The following is a 17,214-nucleotide window of genomic DNA, read 5'->3' on the forward strand; positions in this document are numbered from 1 at the left end:
TGACTTTTCTAATGTTACTAAGCTAAGTAAATAATTATATATTATTATATATAATAATGTAAGACTGATAACCCTAACATAAACAAAAAAGAACACATTTCAATTATAGTTGACTATTTATTTGATATATTACTCGCTTTTGCGATGGCAATGTTTATATTTATATACTATGAAGGGAAATGTATACAGAGATTTCAACTTTTTAATGCCATGTTTTTTATGACTGTAGAAAAATAATTCTGAATATAATGCAAGTGCAACACTGACTTTTTTCCTCTTCATGAATTGCGCCTTTTGTGGACATGCAGACCAAAATGCTACATGCTAATTTGTGATGATTTGAGTATACAGTGTATGAGTTAATTACATAGAACCAAGGTGAGTGAGCACCTGATTTTTTTCGGGTGTGACGACTCTTAACACAGGTTGTTCGGCTTCAACCTTCACGTAGACTAATAATGAGATGGAAACCTAAAAGATGCTAAGAAATACATTCTCAGGTCATTCCAGCCAGGTTGGATGAACTTGCCACTACTAATATTTCAATTGTTCACAAACACTCCCGGAGATGGCTTCGAATCCAGTGCACCATTTCCGCATTTTTATTTCACTTTTCTTTTAATATATAGATATATGTATAGAATTTCGTATTTTTACATCATGATTAAAACAACAGCAAACAGTGTTTGTCTCACTTTTCCTCCTCCATATGGCCGATGAATAATAAAGCATGACAACCTGTCTTCTAATCATCAGCATTGATCTTGTTTTTGTTTTGTTTTTTTGTGTAATCTCTGGAGGCCACAAGCTGCTTTTTCTGCCAGCACACACGCAAAATGTACAGAGTCAACGTATGGGTGATTGAGGAGTAAAGCTTCAGCAATGAAATCAACCAAAAAAAAGCAGGCACTGAGCACCAGGTGCAAGAAAAAAAAAAGAGATAGAAAATAAAAATAGGGCATCTGTTGAGGTCCAAGCGCTCGGCCGTTAGTTAAGTCTTTGGAGCTACGTGTCGTCTGACGTTTGCAAAATATGCCGTGTTCTCAAGAGATGATCTCCAGGATGTAGAAGACCAGCTCCATGACGACTGGACCCTCGCTGAGCTGGCAGGCGCCGCCGTGGATGACGGGGATGAGCGCGCTGTCCAGGTCGCTCAAGTACGCCGGTGGCAGAGGCTGCCCGTTGCTGCCTGCCAAGTAGCCCACCTGCAATTGTAAAAGGACACAAAAAGTTGCCTGATCCGAATATTCATTTTGCCATGCCAGACGCCCAGATTTATGTGGGGATGTCCTTCCTTTTTACGCAACTACAACCACTATTTTTTTGGAACATTGAGACACAAAGGGCGCGAGAGAAAACGGACCTGGTCCGAGTCCAGCGTGACACGCAGGCCCAGTTTAGCCATGCCGTCCTCCTTGAGCAGCTTGAGGTGCGGACACAGCGCCATGCAGAAGGCCCGCGCCACGGTTTCCGTCAGACGGCTGTGGTCGGCCGGGTCGCCCAAGCCGTTGGATTGATCGTCACTTTGAAGGAAAAACACCTATCGAGTGGGAGGAGACATTTTAAAGCATTTTTTTTATATGGACCAAAACATCTTGAATGGATTTCGTTCTAGAGCCCGTTTGGTGCGTACCTCCGTCCAGCGTATCACTTTGCCGTTGGCTTTGAACTCGGAGCCGTGGAAGATTTTCACGCTGGCGATGGATTCCATGGATTTACCGTCGATTGGACTGATGACGCTGAAATGCAAAAGTTTCGGTAAATATCCAAAACCGCTTAATCATATTTTAGTTAGTCATATTTCTTGTTATATGACCCAACATGCTCAACATGTTAGCTTCCGCCGATCCTATGTTTAACCAATCAAAGTTGGGAATTTGGTGGAATTGGGGCCCAAATCGCATCTTTTCGGGTTAAAAAAAAGATCTTGTTTGTTTAAGAAGAATTTTGAGTTTCTCACCCCTTGTTGAAGTCGTGGTCATCGTCGGTCCACTGGACGTTGACCGTTTCCAGGGTCCCTTCCTGCTCGGCTTTCCCGCAGGTGATGGCGAAGTCCTTCATGTCCCGCAGGGCTTGCCGTAGAGCGTCCATAGTCTCGGGCGTGATCTGGATCATCACGCCGTCTGAGAAGCGACGCAATGTTGACGACTTGAATTTTTCAGCGAGGGCGCCACGGATAAGATCGTACCTTCCACGATGCTGGTTTTGGCCAAGAAGCCCGACGAGGCCTTGAGCGCGCCGCTGAACACCAAGAAACAAGCGCCCGTCACTGCGAAGCAAGCGAAACACGTGAGCGCGCGCCTCGACGTCGGTCGCGTGTTTGCGTGGGCGTCACCTTTGCGCGGCTGGTGATGGATGCTGATGGCCTGCGTCTGGTAGTTGCCGTCGTCGTTTTGCACGCACACCAAGTGCGAGTCGGCGCGCTCGTTGAAGCACGCGCCCATGGCCAACACGTGCTCGTTGGACTTGTTCATGGCTTTCATCAGCTGCAATGATGACACACGCGAGCGCTGGTTAAGCCTCGCCGCGGGAAAACATCAAAAGGCATCGGGACGACGGCGGGCGGTCGAGAGACGGCTCACTTTTTAATCCCGTCAAATTATGGGAATTCTCGTCAGGCGGGCCTAATTGTGTGGATGTGAGGGTAAGGCGTATTTATTCAAGGACATTCCAATTGCTATACATCGCATGGAAAGCCAAAAGCACAAATAGGGGTCCATTGCAATCATCAAAATAGTTTTTAAAAAAAGCAAATAATTGGAAATGGAAATAAAACCAAATACATGAGCACAATGGAAAAAGTCATAATCGGTAATACCTATTTTAACACTTAATAGGTTCCAAGACCTGGCGCCAATTTGGACAACCGTTGTTTCACCAATTTCGTTATACGCAGCTGTGTATGATGACAATAAAGGCTTTTGATTGAGGCTTTTGATTTGATGGCATCTACTTTATATAATTTGAACTTTGAAAACACTATTATCTAATTCCTGGAAGTAGACATCGCCCCCTAGTGGTTAGTCAAATACTCGGCATGTGACTTCCCCCCTAATTTATATTTGTATTATTGTTCCTACACTATTTTTATACATATTTGGCAAATCTAAGACACAATGGGGTGAATCTGGGCGAGAGTAACAAATGGACAATACGCAGATAAGAGGTGAAGGCTGACCTCATTGTAGCGGTTACTGGGGATCTTTACGCAGGTCTTCTTGACCTCCATGTCCACCACCAACCCTTTCACCACCGGCAACGCGTACTGGTAGTTCCGAAAGTCCTGGGGGAACACGCGGTCGATGGTCAAGCCGCACTTTAGCGGCGCACGAGTGAAAGAGAGCGCCGGGTCTTACCGCCAGCAGATTCATGATGGTGTGACCGGTCTCGCCAAAAAGCGGCTTCCGGAATCGCACGCTGAAGAGCGGGCAGGGGTAAACTGGGACAAATATGAATCGTGGTCACAAAGGGATAAAGCGGTCATAAAAACAAACAAAAAAGCGTCAAGTGGGACGGCGCTTACATCGGTACTCGGCGCCCAGCCGGAGCATGAGGCGGATGGGGAAGACCTTGGCCCACGGCGTCTCCCACTTCTGGATGAGCACGCCAAAGAGGAAGGGAGGGTTGGGCAGCAGCAGGTCCTGCAGCGACTGGAAGGACGGGCTGACGTAGAGGAAGCCGCCGTGCTCCTTGCTACCCAGGAAGCTTTGCGTGAAGAAGGAGTGGCTCAAGTGGCTTAGCACATTGCCTGCAGGATTTGGCCACTTTTACGTCAGTTCTGCTACAAAAACTCTTTAAAAAAACACATGGCCACCATCTTACCACTGAGGGCTTCCTGGTAAAGCTGCACAAAGTGCGTAAAGAGGTCCTTTGGGATGGTCTTCTCCTCGGGGAGACACTGAAGCAGAATCACCACCTCAGACTGGCCGACGGCATGCATTCCTTTTGTCGTCACGTACCAGCACTTCCTGTTGACGTCTGAGCCCAGAAGACAGGAGGAGGAGAAGGAGGAGCTTGTCAGCGCTACGGCGACGTGAGGATTATTCTATTCTGGAATGACGTGCTAACTCACAGTTGACGAGTTTGACCATGGCGAGAAGGTTGGCGTTGAGGACAAAGACCAAGGGGTCGGGGCCCCCCTCCTCCAGCTGCTGCATGAGGACCACCGCTGACGGTCGCTCCTCCACTGCGTAGTCTGCGCACACATTCAGAAGTAACGTCGTGTGAAATCAGACGGTGCAATATGAGACGATGGTGACGGGTAAGAGCTCGTGTAGACAATCGTATGCGGAAACAAACGATTATCCTAATTAATTTGTGAATTTTTTTATTATTTCTTATTCACTGAAAAGTCAATTAATCATGGATTCCCTAATTGGGATGCAAAGAGCCCTGACCCAATACTACTGTCTTACCCTTTTTTTGGTAGGATGGGATTAATGTTTTTTTTAAAGTATTAATTCCATCAAATAAAATTACAGAGAATATTTACATTTTTGTTGTTGTCATTTAAATAAACAAACATTTTTAATTTTTTTTCACTTTTTTACAAAACATAAAAAAGCTAATAATACCAATTATTTTTCTCAAACCATGACAATAATCCACTTCCCAAGGAGTGAAAAATAAGTCATTAAAAAAGAGCTCCGTCCTAATACTTTTGTCCATCCATTGCATGTACATGTCGGTGTTGACCGCAAGGCGACATGAAAGCACGTGTGCGTCAATGAGGAGGCAGTGGGTGGGTGTGGGGGTGAGACGGTGAGGGTGAGGATGAGGGGGCAAGCACCTGTGATGTGGCCTCCCGTACCTCCTTTGACTCCGGTGGAGATGAGGATGGGAGGGAGCCCGTCCTCCGGGATCAGGCTGAGGGCGCTGCCCACGGGGCTGCCCTGCGGACCGGCGGGCACGGGCGCCGGCTGGGGACAGACCGAGAGCCAGACGGACGCCAGCGGCAAGGCGACGTTAGCGTTAGCTCCCGGCTCGAACCGCTCGCGGCCGCGCCCAGAGCTTACCTCGACCGGCTCCGATCCAGAGGTCTTGTTCGCGTGCGACGACGCGTTGGCCCGCAGCGAGGGTGCCGGCGCTTTGGGGGATTCTGCCTCGTCGCCGTTCGGTAGGACGCCGTCGGCGAACCAAACCCTCCTCTGATCGCGCGTGACGGATGCTGAATGAGACAGTCAGTTTATTTATTATTCATTAAGGGAGTAGGAGTTACCTAGCCCAGTATTTTGTAAACCTGACAGGCAGAATTTTCTCATTTAGTTTATAAGACAAAGTAAATACAAATGGAATATGGGCCCACCACGCTAACAAATTTTAGCGGTATCGTCTCATAAATTATTTGCGCCAAGTGATTTTGTCCAAAAACAAAATTGAGCTAATTTAGTGACAATATATGCTAATGAACCACCTATTCAAATGCAAGACATTTTTATACTTAAAACACATTAACTACCAAATCAGAGCTGTCAAACATGACGAATCTTCCGTACTTTACTACAGCCCAAATCTTAAAATGTTCTTTACCCAGCATGAAATATGATTTTCGACATTTGGCGGCTCTGCTATATGTATTAAAAATAATAAGTACAACAAAAACTAAACATCACTTGAAAGATAGCTTAGTGTAGAACACAACCTAGGGGAGGTATTTTTTTGCCAAATAAAGCCCATTAAAACCCCAAATGGTGAAACGGCTGATGTGTGTATAAGTGTTAACCCTGCACCAAAAAGCAAGTTTACGTTCTTACCCTCGTTGCCCGACGGCTTGAGGACGCCCACGGGGACCATGACGGTGGGCGGCGGCGAAGCCAGCGCGCCCGAAGCCTGCGCCTGCTGGAGGGGCGGGATGGTGGAGCAGTACTCCGCTGGGTTGTTGGGATTGGGACTGTGGTTGTTGCCGCTGGCGAGCTGCGAGTCCGACGCCGCCGGAGCTGAGGAACGGAGGAGGTGCCACGTTATGTCAAAAATGCCGCCCTTTGACACATGTTTTTGATGGCCCGCAAACTCCAAACTCACCGCCGCTGAGGGTGGAATGACAGGTGACGCAAACGCGGGCCTCCTTCCCGTCCATGCAGGCCAGTTTGTATCTCAAGCTGCAACACGCGGCGCAGAACACCTGCAAGCACAATTCCAATGAGTCCACCGGGTCACGGCTCATTTTATTGACCTTTTTTTGCCACGCCCCCTCACCTTGCCGCAAGCCCTGCAGTGGTGCCTCCGTTTGGTGAAGGTGAACTTGGCGTCGCATTTCATGCAAACGGGGGCCTGAGAGTCGGGAACCCACACGGGGGCCACCTCCCCCAGCGAGCCGGGCGACCTCCCGCCGAGGGAGCCCCGCCGCTGCCCCGCCTGGAGGTCGTTGTCCGGACTCTCCGAGGACGACGCGGGCGGCGAAGGGGGAGCGACCGGGGCGCCGTTGACCGCCGGAGTGGGAGTGGCCTCGGTCTCGTCGGGCGTCGTCGTCGTCATCTCGGGCGGCGTCCCCCGGCGGCCGTCCGGGTTTTTATTCTTGCTGCTGCCGCTGGGCTGATTCTGCGGCTTGCCCGCTACGGGCTGCGGGATTTGAAGTTTGAGGCTGACGGGCTGTTTGGGTCGCGCCCCGCCGTAGGGGACGCTGACCGGCTGCAGGCGGCGGCTGTTGGGTTTGGCGGCGACGGCGCCCGACCCCATCCCGTCGCCGCTCTCCTGCTTGCTCTCCTCCATCTCCTTCTCTTCGGTCACCGAGTCTTCTTTGGAGGGCACGGGCGAAGGGGAAAACCTCTCCTCCGCTTCCCCCTCTTCCTCCTCCCGGACATTTAGCCGGCTCCCGTCCTCGGGTTGCTCGGACCCGCTTTGGACCGAGCTGGCCACCTCTCCGTTCGGAAGACTTTCGACCGGCTCGCCGTTCGGAATAATTTCCACCGGCTCGCCGTTCGGAAGACTTTCCACCGGCTCGCCAATTAGTCCGTCCGGCGAACCGTCTTCTCCGTTCGGCGTCACGGCTTCCACGTGCGGTGGGACCTGGTCGAGTGGGGCCCCGTCTTGCTCCGGTCCCACCTCGAAAGTGAAGCGGGACGCGGCGGAAGCGTCCCCCGTCGGCTCCTCGCGGGCCGCGACGGGCGGCGGCGACCGCTCTCCGGCGCCCACCAGTTTGCCGATGTTGGGCTGCGGCAGGGGCGGGCTGTGGACGTCGGCGGCCTCGCCGCCCGCGGGTCTTTTGGGGTCCGCCTCCAGGAGGGTTTTCGGCGGCTGCGGGCTCTCCTGGGGGCTCAGGTCGGCGTGGGCCAGGGCGGGGTTCAGCGAAAGCAAGTGGGCCGGCGGGGCCAGAATCTGGGTCCACTTGGCGTCGGTGAGAAGAGGGGAGTCGCTTTCATCTGGCGCGAGAGAAGAACGTTCACTTTTAGCATCTTAGCATAGCTATAGCTAGCTAGCATAGGATTAAGCTAGCGTTTGGTGGCGGAAATTGGTGCGAAAATAATAATAAATGGAGTCAAGAGTAAAGCTGAATTCAGACTAGGTTGCAAATCCCATCTTTCCAGAAATCCGATTCTTAGAGCTGACTGTTGGCACTATTTTTAGCAAGCGTCCAAATCGGATCGGGAACACACTAGCCCGGAAATTCCCCCAAAATCAATATGAAATGATCCCACATTTACAGAAGGTGACCTGTAAGTACCCTAAAATGACAAGGACGTGGCACAAAATTGACACACACTCAATCGCAGAATTTTGTGGGCGTAAGAAATGGCCAGGATAATTAGATATATATGTCACTGATTTCACTTCTTAATGCAAAAGTGTGTCTAAACTCAAGGGAAACGCTTAATGAGTTTTTTTTGTCCTGCTCGACCTCCATTTTGTCAACCTTACCACACGTTGGAATATTTGGACGTGGGAAAAAAGCTAATACTTTTTATTTGTTACTTTTTCATTTTTATATTTTAGCCGTTTCATCGTCTCCATATTGACACTTATTTTGTCACTAATGTTAAAATGGATGGTTTCAAAGTTTTTGTTTTTCTCCTATTTTCTTCATTGAATATTTCTGTAGCATTTCCTTGGTGGAGAAGCACGCCATCGAGAAAAGCCTAACGGCCCACCAGGCTTATGAAGCACCCTTAATTAATGATTCTTGAAGGCGCAAATCGCTTTCAAGATAGTAGTACTCACCTTCGTTCTGCTCAAACTCATCCAGCACCTTGTCAAGGTTGAAGGCCTCGGCCTGGAAGTAATTCTCCATGGATCAGGAAGCTCCTCCTCAGCGGCCAGCGTGAGCCTTGAACCGGAAAAAATGGGTGAGGAATCCGCTCGTGGGGATGGCGCGGGTTATCACCGACCTGCACGGAGGTCCTCCTTAGGCCGTCTTGGATCTCAACACGGTTGTCCAGTCGGTGAACACGTGAGCCGCTGTGGCAGGCGTCCACGCCTTCAGATGGAAACAAGAACATTGTTTACTAGTGAACCACTCAATAATATCACGCATTTGACTTGTGTTTGTTTGGTACAAAATAAACGTTTGTTTATATTAATAGATTGCTTGTATTGATCATATTTTCTTTTCATCCACTTTCCAGGCCGCTCACAAGGCTGGCGGGGGGTGCTGAAGCCTATCCCAGCCAACTGAATTGTTTATTTTACATAACTTTTCCAAAAAGTTTTGTATTTTACTTTCCATTTTTTTTTGCATTTTATAGTTTTGCGTTTGAGGAGTTTTTCCTCAATTTTTCGATGATTTTTCTCTGATTTTGGAGGTTTGTATCCAATATTTCCATCGTTTTAATGATGTGTAAAATAGAGTTTTTCCCTTTTGCATGATTTCACGTAAACAATTGGTCTCCATTCAAATCCCTTATTTTCTCCTTTACTTCCATCACACTGTCCAATCATTTCCCTCCGGTCTGCCGAGCTTCCTCGAACATTTTTAGAAACGTTGGCTTTCGTGGGCGAGCGGCGAACCCGCACGTGTGCTGCTCGTCGGACCGCGAGCGCGACACGAGCTGGAGCGGATTAGCCCGCAAAATGAGCTGAGTCGCCGCATTTTTCCACTCGGTTAAAGATGCCGTGTAGCGGGCACACTTGTTACCGCCCACAGACACACACACACTGGCAGATAAAGATTTAATTAGCTGGCTGAGGTGATGAATAATGCACAGCGTTATTTTTAGATATTAAAGCATGTATGACATACGTATGTGGCTTCCATTGACATGAAGTAGCAGCAGTGACAAAATACAGTACGCTACTTCACTCTAAGCTAGTTTGCTGTCAAAAGAAGCGAGAAAGGACAAGCGTGTCTACGCAATGTACTCCTTCAGACAGTTTACTGTATTTGGCTCAGCAAGTCTTTCTTACTCTTTTTACCGATTTTGACCAAAAAAAACATTTTTTTTTTCAATGAAAGAAGCCCCATTCATTTTCAGTGCCAAAACATTTACATTTTCTAATTTCTCAATGCATCTCCTCATACATTTGTATGCGATTCAGATCATTAAGAAGCAGGAAATTCAAGAAATTAAAACGCACAAATGTATATACAGTAATCCCTCAAATATCATAGAAAAATCGCAAAGTAGGGTCACCCCTATTATAACTAGTTCTTTTTTTCTTCAGTGCTGTGTCCTAGTAGCAAGCTAGCATGCTTCCGCTTCCTTTTTTCAGCATGGATTTTCACATTTTTATGAACTTTAAAAAAGAAATTTCAATAATTAATAGCAGAAAATAATCTTGGAGTGAATTCGCGATAGGTGAAGTCGCAATAACAGGGAAAACCAGCAAAATTTAACAAAAACTACCCCATTTATTTTCAGTGACTATATTGAAAATAAGTTAAGATGAAGTATTCTTCCTGTTTTTTGAGGGACGCCGGCTTCTATTTTTATCTTTCTGCTTAGTCAATTATTTACAAGTGCAACTCTGCATGTTGGTGAGTCATGACAACAAAAGTTTCCTTGACTTTCTAGAAAATGCTTTTGTCTTTTGTTATGTCTCTTACAGGAATGCCGCTGGTTGACCGGATCGGGAAGGCCCGCATCCTGGAAAAACATCGTGTGCTTTCCGTTTTTGGAGAATGGACTGACATCACTTTCTAACCACGCCGACCGGCACCGCCCGACTAACTGACACCCCGTGACTATATGGTCTCCTCCGCCTTGTCCCCGTGTGCACTTTTTTTTTTTTGGGGGGGGGGGGGGGGGGGGGGGGGGGGGGACGACATGCCATTACACACACAAACAAGTGAATCCCAAAAATGTTTCTGGAATTCAGACCAACTCTTACAGAAGCACAAAATATTACCATTCACCAGCGGAGTCTAACTCAGTTCAGTTCAACAGCCAGTTTAAGTGAATTGGACATCTATCATTATCAATCACAAATTTTGCCCCCCTTTTTTCCCATTTCCATTTCAGGGTACTTACAGGTCACTTCTGATCAATTTTAAAATATTTCCGATTTATTTTGAGGGACTTTCCAGGATGCTTTTTGTTCATTTCTCTGATTTTGGGGCATTTCTAGGTTATTTTCTGCTCGTTTTAGGGCATTTTAAGGTTAGCTATGAACTCTTTGGCTGCCGTGGAAGGTGCCATTTTGAACGGAAGGGGCGGGTGAACAAATGGAATTGCAACAGCTCAAAAACTTCTGAGTTTGCGGGCCGGGGCGCCGTACGTTTGACACCCCTGCCGAACACTGACTATGCAGATTAGTATTCACATTTAAAAAAAAAAAAAAGAAATTCCAGCAATGTGTTTAATCTGAGCACGCGACCCCGCATTGAAAATCTAAAAGCTTTGCTTGTTTTTTTTTAATCCTTTGACAGACTTGCAGAGGTTGAAAAGTTAAATCCCGCAGGATTGGAAGAGGATGAAGATGACAGTTAAGAGGCGTTGCGCTTCACCAGCTATTTGCGGCGGGCGCTTCGGCGTCGGGAGACAAAAAGGAGATGGCGTGCGCACGTTTGGCAGCATGTCGGGGTCAAAATACTTCTTAGGGCCGCCATTGTCACAAAGACACTTTCAATCAGTCGCTATTAGCATCGAGAAGTATGACAGGAATGAGATGATATTTAGTGTCCAAAAGAGCAAATTCATACTAAACATCGGATTTGGACATCACTGTTGCGTCAAGGAACCAATGACAAAGCAGCCTTTTCACAAGATTCTGCTAGAATGCCACTTTGCTGACTTCTGCGTCAACAACTAGCCCCCACCCCAGGAATCTGCGATTCGGTGAACATGGATTTACGGCAGATTTCAACATCTTACGCCCAAATTAAACAGGCCGAAGAATTCAAGGCGAGGTGTGGATTATTCCATTGTGCCTGTTATTTTTCATCACAGCTGCTAAAAGTTGCCGTTTAATAGAACTTGTTTTTTAAGATGCAATGTATTTGCAGCATTTTTTGTTATTGTGGATCATTTCAGCCGGGGGACTCCCTGAATCAGTGGCCAGCCAATCGCAGGGCGCAGGGAGAGAAACGACCAATCACTCGTAACTAGGGGCAATTTAGTGTTCAACCAGCCCATCATGCATGTTTTTGGAATGTGGGAGGGACCCGGAGAAAACCCATGCAAGCCCAGGGAGAACATGCAAACTCCAGGCCTGGAATCGAACACACGGCCTCAGAAAAGCGAGGCCGGCGCACTAACCACTCTTCACTATCCCGATAAATTTTGTGACCAAAATTCTGTTCCCGAAAATGTTGTGACCAAAATTCTGCTCCCGAAAATGTTGTGACCAAAATTCTGTTCCCGAAAATTTTGTGATCAAAATTCTGTTCCTGAAAATTTTGCGACCAAAATCCTGTCCCTGAAAATTTTGTGACCAGGCTGATTCTGGTAATATTACGACAAAAATGGAAAATTGTCTTATCCAGACAGGTTAAAGGGGACTTAAAGGTAAATACAGACCTCGACTTAGCTTGGATTACACCACTAAAAGCCCCTTGGGGGACAAAACAGGTGGTAACTGCAGGCATTATTGGTGGACTACAAAATGGTGTGTTTGTTGAAGCCAATTCCAAAACGTAGGAACTATTTGGGGTAGCTTTCAAATGAAATGAAAACTTAACTGGTTGAAGTAGCTTGACGTGCTAGCTACGTGTATGATGTCCGTCCACGACTCAACTTGTCCACCGCTGCCGTTTGTTTGAGCCAAAACATGGCGCAAGAGTGTCCCCAACGCCGAATTACTCGCCAGGCGACGTCAAATCATTTTTTAAAAAAGACGAGGGGGAAAGCGAACGTTATTTTGAGCATTCAACAGGGCACCGAGACCGAGAGAGCCGAGTGGCCGCGTCCACCCCGCAGCTCCTCGGACAGACGGCCCCCAAGTCGGTGCGCGTCAAGCGGGGCGAAAAAAAGGTCCAAATTGTCATTTAAAAAAAACAATAACCTCAACTAACGTCATTCCACATGGGAATATTGAGTAATTGTCGTATACTTTGAGGAGGCTTGGTCTTTTGTTGCGTAAATGCTAATGAGCTAGCTAAAACCACCGCGACACTACCGCGACCTGGTCGCTCTTGCGCCCGTCGGCACCGCGGCAATGGCGGGGCAAGGTCGGAGCAACGTAGCCTCCCCAAAAAAATAATTTAAAAAAATTCCATGAGAACTTACTCACCACCACTAAGGGAATCCTCATTTCTACGCACAGCTCCGTAACGGAGAAGGAAGAAGAAGAGGAGGAGGAGGAGGTGGAGAAGGAGGCGCCCCCTCGTCGGCGTCCGTCATAACTAATCGCCTTCCCGGGCTACTTTTGCTCCGATGGTGTCCTCCTCCTCCTGGCGTCAGACTGCAGCGGCAACCGGGGGAGGGGCGGAGAGCGGCGGGGTGGGGGCAGAGGCAAGTGCGGCCAGTTGCAACCCAGCTGGGCCGAGCTTCTATAGCAGGGATGGCCAAACCGGTCCTCGAGGGCCGCTGTGGGTGCAGGTTTTTGTTCCAACCGATCCAGCACAGACATTTTGACCAATGAGATTTCTGAAGAAAATAAGAAGCACCTGACTGCAATCCACTGATTGCACTTGTAGAACACCCGATTGGTGAAAAGGTGTCATCTTGATGGGTTGGAATGAAAACCCGCACCCACTGCGGCCCTTTGTGGAATAGTTTGGACACCCCTGTTCTATACGGTCCACGAGCGGCAGGAACATCGGTGTAATTTTCAATGAATTCATCCTGTGGTTTATTTCGCTACACTGGGTGCCATTAATAGAAATACACGAACCATATACGTATGCTGTAAAAGTCAAACAAAAAACAACATAGCATTAGGGCTGGGCAGTGAGGATCCGTGGTAATCACGATTAATCGACATAGAACCTGCAATTGTTCACCGTCATACCATCGATAATGAAATGAAATGTGGTATTTATTTGAAATGTGCTGCCATCTTAAATTCCTGAAGTAATACAGGGATTATGAGGGATCATAACGGATGAGTGTGCAGTTAAAATCCTTAACTGCTTTAATTTGTCAGTTAAGTTGCTATCAGTTTTAATAATAAAAGATTGAAGCTGTCCATTGTCTTCCCTCGGGAAATAAAAAGCAGGAAAGAGCAATATTTCCCCTGAAAAGTGATATGAAATCATTTCCAGTCACTGTACATAAAATCAATTCTTTATTCCCATCCTCTCATAAAGCATCTTTTAAATACAATTCATGTGAAAAGCGCCTCTTTCAAGCCGTTAAGAGTCCGTTGGGTGCTGACTTTGGGATCCCGCAATCAAAAGGCGTTATGTAAAGATCGTCTCGTGGTGATGATGACAATGAGGATGCGGCGGCGCTCCTTGAACAAGCATCTGCCCGCTCGCACGAGGAAATCCTCTGAGCGAGCGACAGATTAGAAAAAAAATAAGAAAAAAAAGGTTGGCTGCGGAGGAGGAGGGATCAGTTGGCTTCGTTCTTTGAGGCTTCATCAAAGTTCTCCACGAGATCTGCCAGAAGAAAAAAAACAAGGGGTTCCCATTTAGAAGTGATCAAAAAGTACACTGAAGTCTCCTGGGAGGATTGCTTACCTGGAACTGCGTCATCATCCTCCTCTGCAATTTCCTCCTTCACGATTTTCATGTCCATGGCTGCAACGCAAACAAGGAGTGTCAAACAAGTGCATTTTCTTGACGACCAATCCATTTGAAATGATGGGAGGGATAGCATCTCATGATGGCAATGGATTGGATTTTATGATTGAGATTCCAACTCGAAAAATGCAAAGGCTCCATATGAAAAATGTTTGTTCCCAAAAACCTTAATATAAGGTGGAATCCAAGTCCTAATGAAAATTAGCAATGCGTCATCTACTTTAACTCTCAAAGCAAAGAATATTCACAAATGCCTTGGCAACATTGCTGGACAAGAAAAAGGACAACATTTGCCATCTTACGCTCTTTCTAAAAGCCAAAAAACAAGCTGTTACTTCTACTACTTTACGCCACGATCATTGTCTCTGCGGCACAACACTGCCTCCTAGTGATCACGGTGAGCACACAAATCAGGTCGAAGGAAAATCCAAATTTTCATTCCCTGCAGTATGGAACAGATTTTTGCAAATATATATTTTTGTATTTTATTTCCTGTAATGCCTTTCAATGTTGTTCAGTATTCAAAATATAGGCTAATTTTAATATCTACTATACATATGAAAATGTAGCTACTCTAGTTTCTTGTTTTTACTGAAGATTCCGAAAAGCTAGTTAAAAAAAAGGCAACGACCCCCCCACCCAAAAAGTTAAAAAAAACGTGAAAATAAAAAAAAATCTTTTTTTGACCAGCTTAGTCAGCCCTATACTTATTCAGGCTTCCCCCAGGTCCTTTATAAACCTGTCGGGCCACTAGGCCTCTCTTGAAACCCCGGGCTAAAACAGAGCTATATACATATGAGGTACTTAAAATTGAACATTCCTCTATGGACTGCGAAGAGATGCATTGTGTGTGCATTTTTTTTCTACATACGTTGTCGTGGGAACTGCTCGGCTAGCTTGCGCAGGCTACTGAGGCTGTCGGCGCCCAGCTGGCTGAGGATGCCCGGCAGCATCTCGGACAGCTGCTTGGTCTCCGCGTGGCCCGTGATGGCGAACGTGTTGGCCGAAAGCGACGCCTGCACCTTGGGGTTGTTGAAGTGGATCACCGTGCCGTCGTCTTTGATCATGTTCACCTACGAGATGAAAAGGAATTTACAGGATAAGACAGAAAATAAAACTGGATCGATGTAAAATGAAGAATGGGGGGCGGGGGTTCATGCAATTTAATGCTTCACCTCCTCAATGCCTGCAATGTTGTTCACGGAGAGCTTCTTCAGAGAGCCTTGGAGCTTTTTGTCATCAGCCGTTGCCGTTTTGTGAACCACCTTTTTCTTCCTGCGAGCTGTTCCCTGAGTTAGAAACAGACTAAAAGTGAGCTACATGCGTATTGATCATTTGAGAATTTCCCCCCCAAATAACTACGGTTACATAGAATTTATGACCTTTTCCCAAACCAAGTTTTTCCCAATGGACATTCAAGGCTAAAATGTTAAGCCTTGAATTAATACGAGAGAAAATAACGTGACTTATATAAACGATTCGTCGACTGTTCAAAGAATAATCAGCAATTAGTTAACTATCAAAACAAAATCCCTATAATCCTAATGCAAATTTCACACTTTGTAAAGCCCACAAAAGTGCCAGAGTGTCAACTTGTATGCATGTAATGCAAGTGAGATATGATCACGTTCTAACTATGTGTCCATCCGGGCATAAAGCAAACAGTCCAGGGGGTTGAAATGTGGTCAACAGCTGACAGCCCGAAAGTCTGTCGCTCCCTCCTCGTCTCGCCATAAACAGAACGCTGATGTCAGGAGGTTCAAAACGATGGGTGGTAAAACTAAGGCTTGCGGGCAGAAACTTTGCATCGGTCGCCAAAACCATGACATTTGAGGAAACAAAAGAAACTGCATGGCGGTCTTATCAAGAGAGAAATACATTTTCTAATTGTGAATTTCTCAGACCTCTATTAATAGAGAAAATAATGTTTGAAGAGTAAAAAAACATTTAGTGACTCAGTTCCACTTGATCGTGATTATGCCAATTAATGGCTGCCATTGAAAGTGCTCTATGTACAAAGCGTTTTGCCTGCAAAAGTTAACTATTTACATTTAGTACTCCCAGATTAAATGAATCAGACTTCCATCATGGACAATGAGAGGCATTATTAAATTATTTTAAAAATAAATAAATACATAATTTAACATTTTAAAGTGTATTTCGGTTTTGATTCTTTTTTTGTATTTTAATCATGTGTAATGTTATTTAGCCCAGACAAAAATCCACATCAACAGACAATTTGGCTTGAGGGGACTACCTAAAATGGTCACTGTGCGCTGGAAAACAACATTGAAAATTGTTTGCATTTTAACTTGACAAAAAAGTATGTAAAAGGGTTTTACTTTTCCACCTATCCGGACTTGTGCCTGGAGTTTTGCGAGCTTCTCTTGATTCATAGTGCTACTCTGAAAAAAGAGCAAAGGACATTAGACATCTCGTAAAGTGTACAAAATGGATATTGGTATCCATATTGAAGCATACTATGCAAATACAACAACACTGAACCATTTTAATAACGATCGCTTTAAATTGTACGTTTCAATTTGTTGGGCGCGGTTTAGATGATGACACATTATTAAGAAGGTGTTACATTTGTACACATTGTTCGAAAGCTACCGTGGCTAATAATAGCCTAGCGTGAGGCTAACTACGAAGCATGACAACCACGCGATTATGCGACACAATTTTAAGGATTTTAACTTTGGGGAGGCGTGAATTCTAATTGCCAATTAAATAATTTGACGGGTTTACCTTGCGGAAAAAACAGAAACAAATGGTGTTTGGACTAGAGCTTCAGCTGCTACCTCCTCCTCGTTCTCAGGCTTTGCAGATGGCAAAGCTCTTGGTTAATCATAAGAAACACACTTCCGCTTATACTTTCCGAATAAACTTTAATAATATTTTTAAACGTCGTTGTGTTGAAAATGCATATAAACAACACATTTAACGTTCAGTTTATATAAATAAAATAGAGTGGTAGGCATATAGAGGCGTGAGTGGCTCGTTTTAGTGATTTTACGCTTACCAAATATACGTAATTTATGTTCACAGCCGGTGTGCGGACATGTTTAGTTGTTTAACTTGACGTCATTGACTTGCGCACCGGAACACGCGGTCGAGTAAAAATCACGTGACCTCGCGCTCAGCAAAATATTTTA

At 46.0% G+C, this 17,214-nt stretch overlaps 2 protein-coding genes across 5 annotated transcripts; both read right to left on the reverse strand.

Annotated features, from left to right (window-relative positions):
• Positions 1-579: 579 nt before the first annotated feature.
• zfyve9a (zinc finger, FYVE domain containing 9a) lies at positions 580-12,774 on the reverse strand. 2 transcript variants are annotated; one of them, XM_077615926.1, is made up of 19 exons: positions 12,601-12,774; positions 8,322-8,410; positions 8,155-8,260; positions 6,196-7,358; positions 6,022-6,121; positions 5,754-5,936; positions 5,016-5,167; positions 4,811-4,919; positions 4,073-4,195; positions 3,823-3,978; positions 3,524-3,748; positions 3,357-3,439; positions 3,179-3,283; positions 2,336-2,486; positions 2,189-2,269; positions 1,961-2,123; positions 1,634-1,739; positions 1,364-1,540; positions 580-1,205 (listed from the first exon to the last, which is right to left on the reverse strand). In XM_077615926.1, exons 3-19 carry the CDS (start codon positions 8,222-8,224, stop codon positions 1,044-1,046), a joined length of 3,309 nt encoding a protein of 1,102 aa, XP_077472052.1. In that variant the 5' UTR covers positions 8,225-8,260; positions 8,322-8,410; positions 12,601-12,774; the 3' UTR covers positions 580-1,043. The 2 variants fall into 2 exon arrangements, with proteins under 2 accessions (XP_077472052.1, XP_077472050.1); XM_077615924.1 differs by having other exon boundaries at positions 4,790-4,919.
• An 805-nt stretch (positions 12,775-13,579) lies between these two features.
• Positions 13,580-17,157, reverse strand: LOC144085675 (transcription factor BTF3 homolog 4-like). Of its 3 annotated transcripts, none has more exons than XM_077615191.1 (6): positions 17,082-17,157; positions 16,399-16,461; positions 15,232-15,345; positions 14,928-15,129; positions 13,994-14,053; positions 13,580-13,912 (listed from the first exon to the last, which is right to left on the reverse strand). In XM_077615191.1, the coding sequence occupies exons 2-6, from the start codon at positions 16,450-16,452 to the stop codon at positions 13,866-13,868; spliced, it is 477 nt and encodes a 158-aa protein (XP_077471317.1). In that variant the 5' UTR covers positions 16,453-16,461; positions 17,082-17,157; the 3' UTR covers positions 13,580-13,865. The 3 variants fall into 3 exon arrangements, with proteins under 3 accessions (XP_077471317.1, XP_077471318.1, XP_077471316.1); XM_077615192.1 differs by lacking the exon at positions 17,082-17,157 and adding an exon at positions 16,808-17,067 and having other exon boundaries at positions 16,399-16,456; XM_077615190.1 differs by lacking the exon at positions 17,082-17,157 and adding an exon at positions 16,808-17,066.
• Positions 17,158-17,214: the final 57 nt, after the last annotated feature.

Source organism: Stigmatopora argus, chromosome 12, assembly GCF_051989625.1.
Source record: "Stigmatopora argus isolate UIUO_Sarg chromosome 12, RoL_Sarg_1.0, whole genome shotgun sequence".
NCBI classification, from domain to species: Eukaryota; Metazoa; Chordata; class Actinopteri; order Syngnathiformes; family Syngnathidae; genus Stigmatopora; species Stigmatopora argus.

Coding starts and splice junctions, on each gene's coding strand:
- zfyve9a (XM_077615924.1), bottom strand. CDS start 8,224: ATGGAGAATTACTTCCAGGCCGAGGCCTTCAACCTTGACAAGGTGCTG. Junction 6,122..6,195: donor ACTGCAGGGCTTGCGGCAAG/GTGAGGGGGCGT, acceptor TTGTGCTTGCAG/GTGTTCTGCGCCGCGTGTTG. Junction 5,937..6,021: donor TCATTCCACCCTCAGCGGCG/GTGAGTTTGGAG, acceptor TCCGTTCCTCAG/CTCCGGCGGCGTCGGACTCG.
- LOC144085675 (XM_077615191.1), bottom strand. CDS start 16,452: ATGAATCAAGAGAAGCTCGCAAAACTCCAGGCACAAGTCCGGATAGGT. Junction 15,346..16,398: donor AAGTCCGGATAGGTGGAAAA/GTAAAACCCTTT, acceptor TTTCTAACTCAG/GGAACAGCTCGCAGGAAGAA. Junction 15,130..15,231: donor ACATTGCAGGCATTGAGGAG/GTGAAGCATTAA, acceptor TTCATCTCGTAG/GTGAACATGATCAAAGACGA.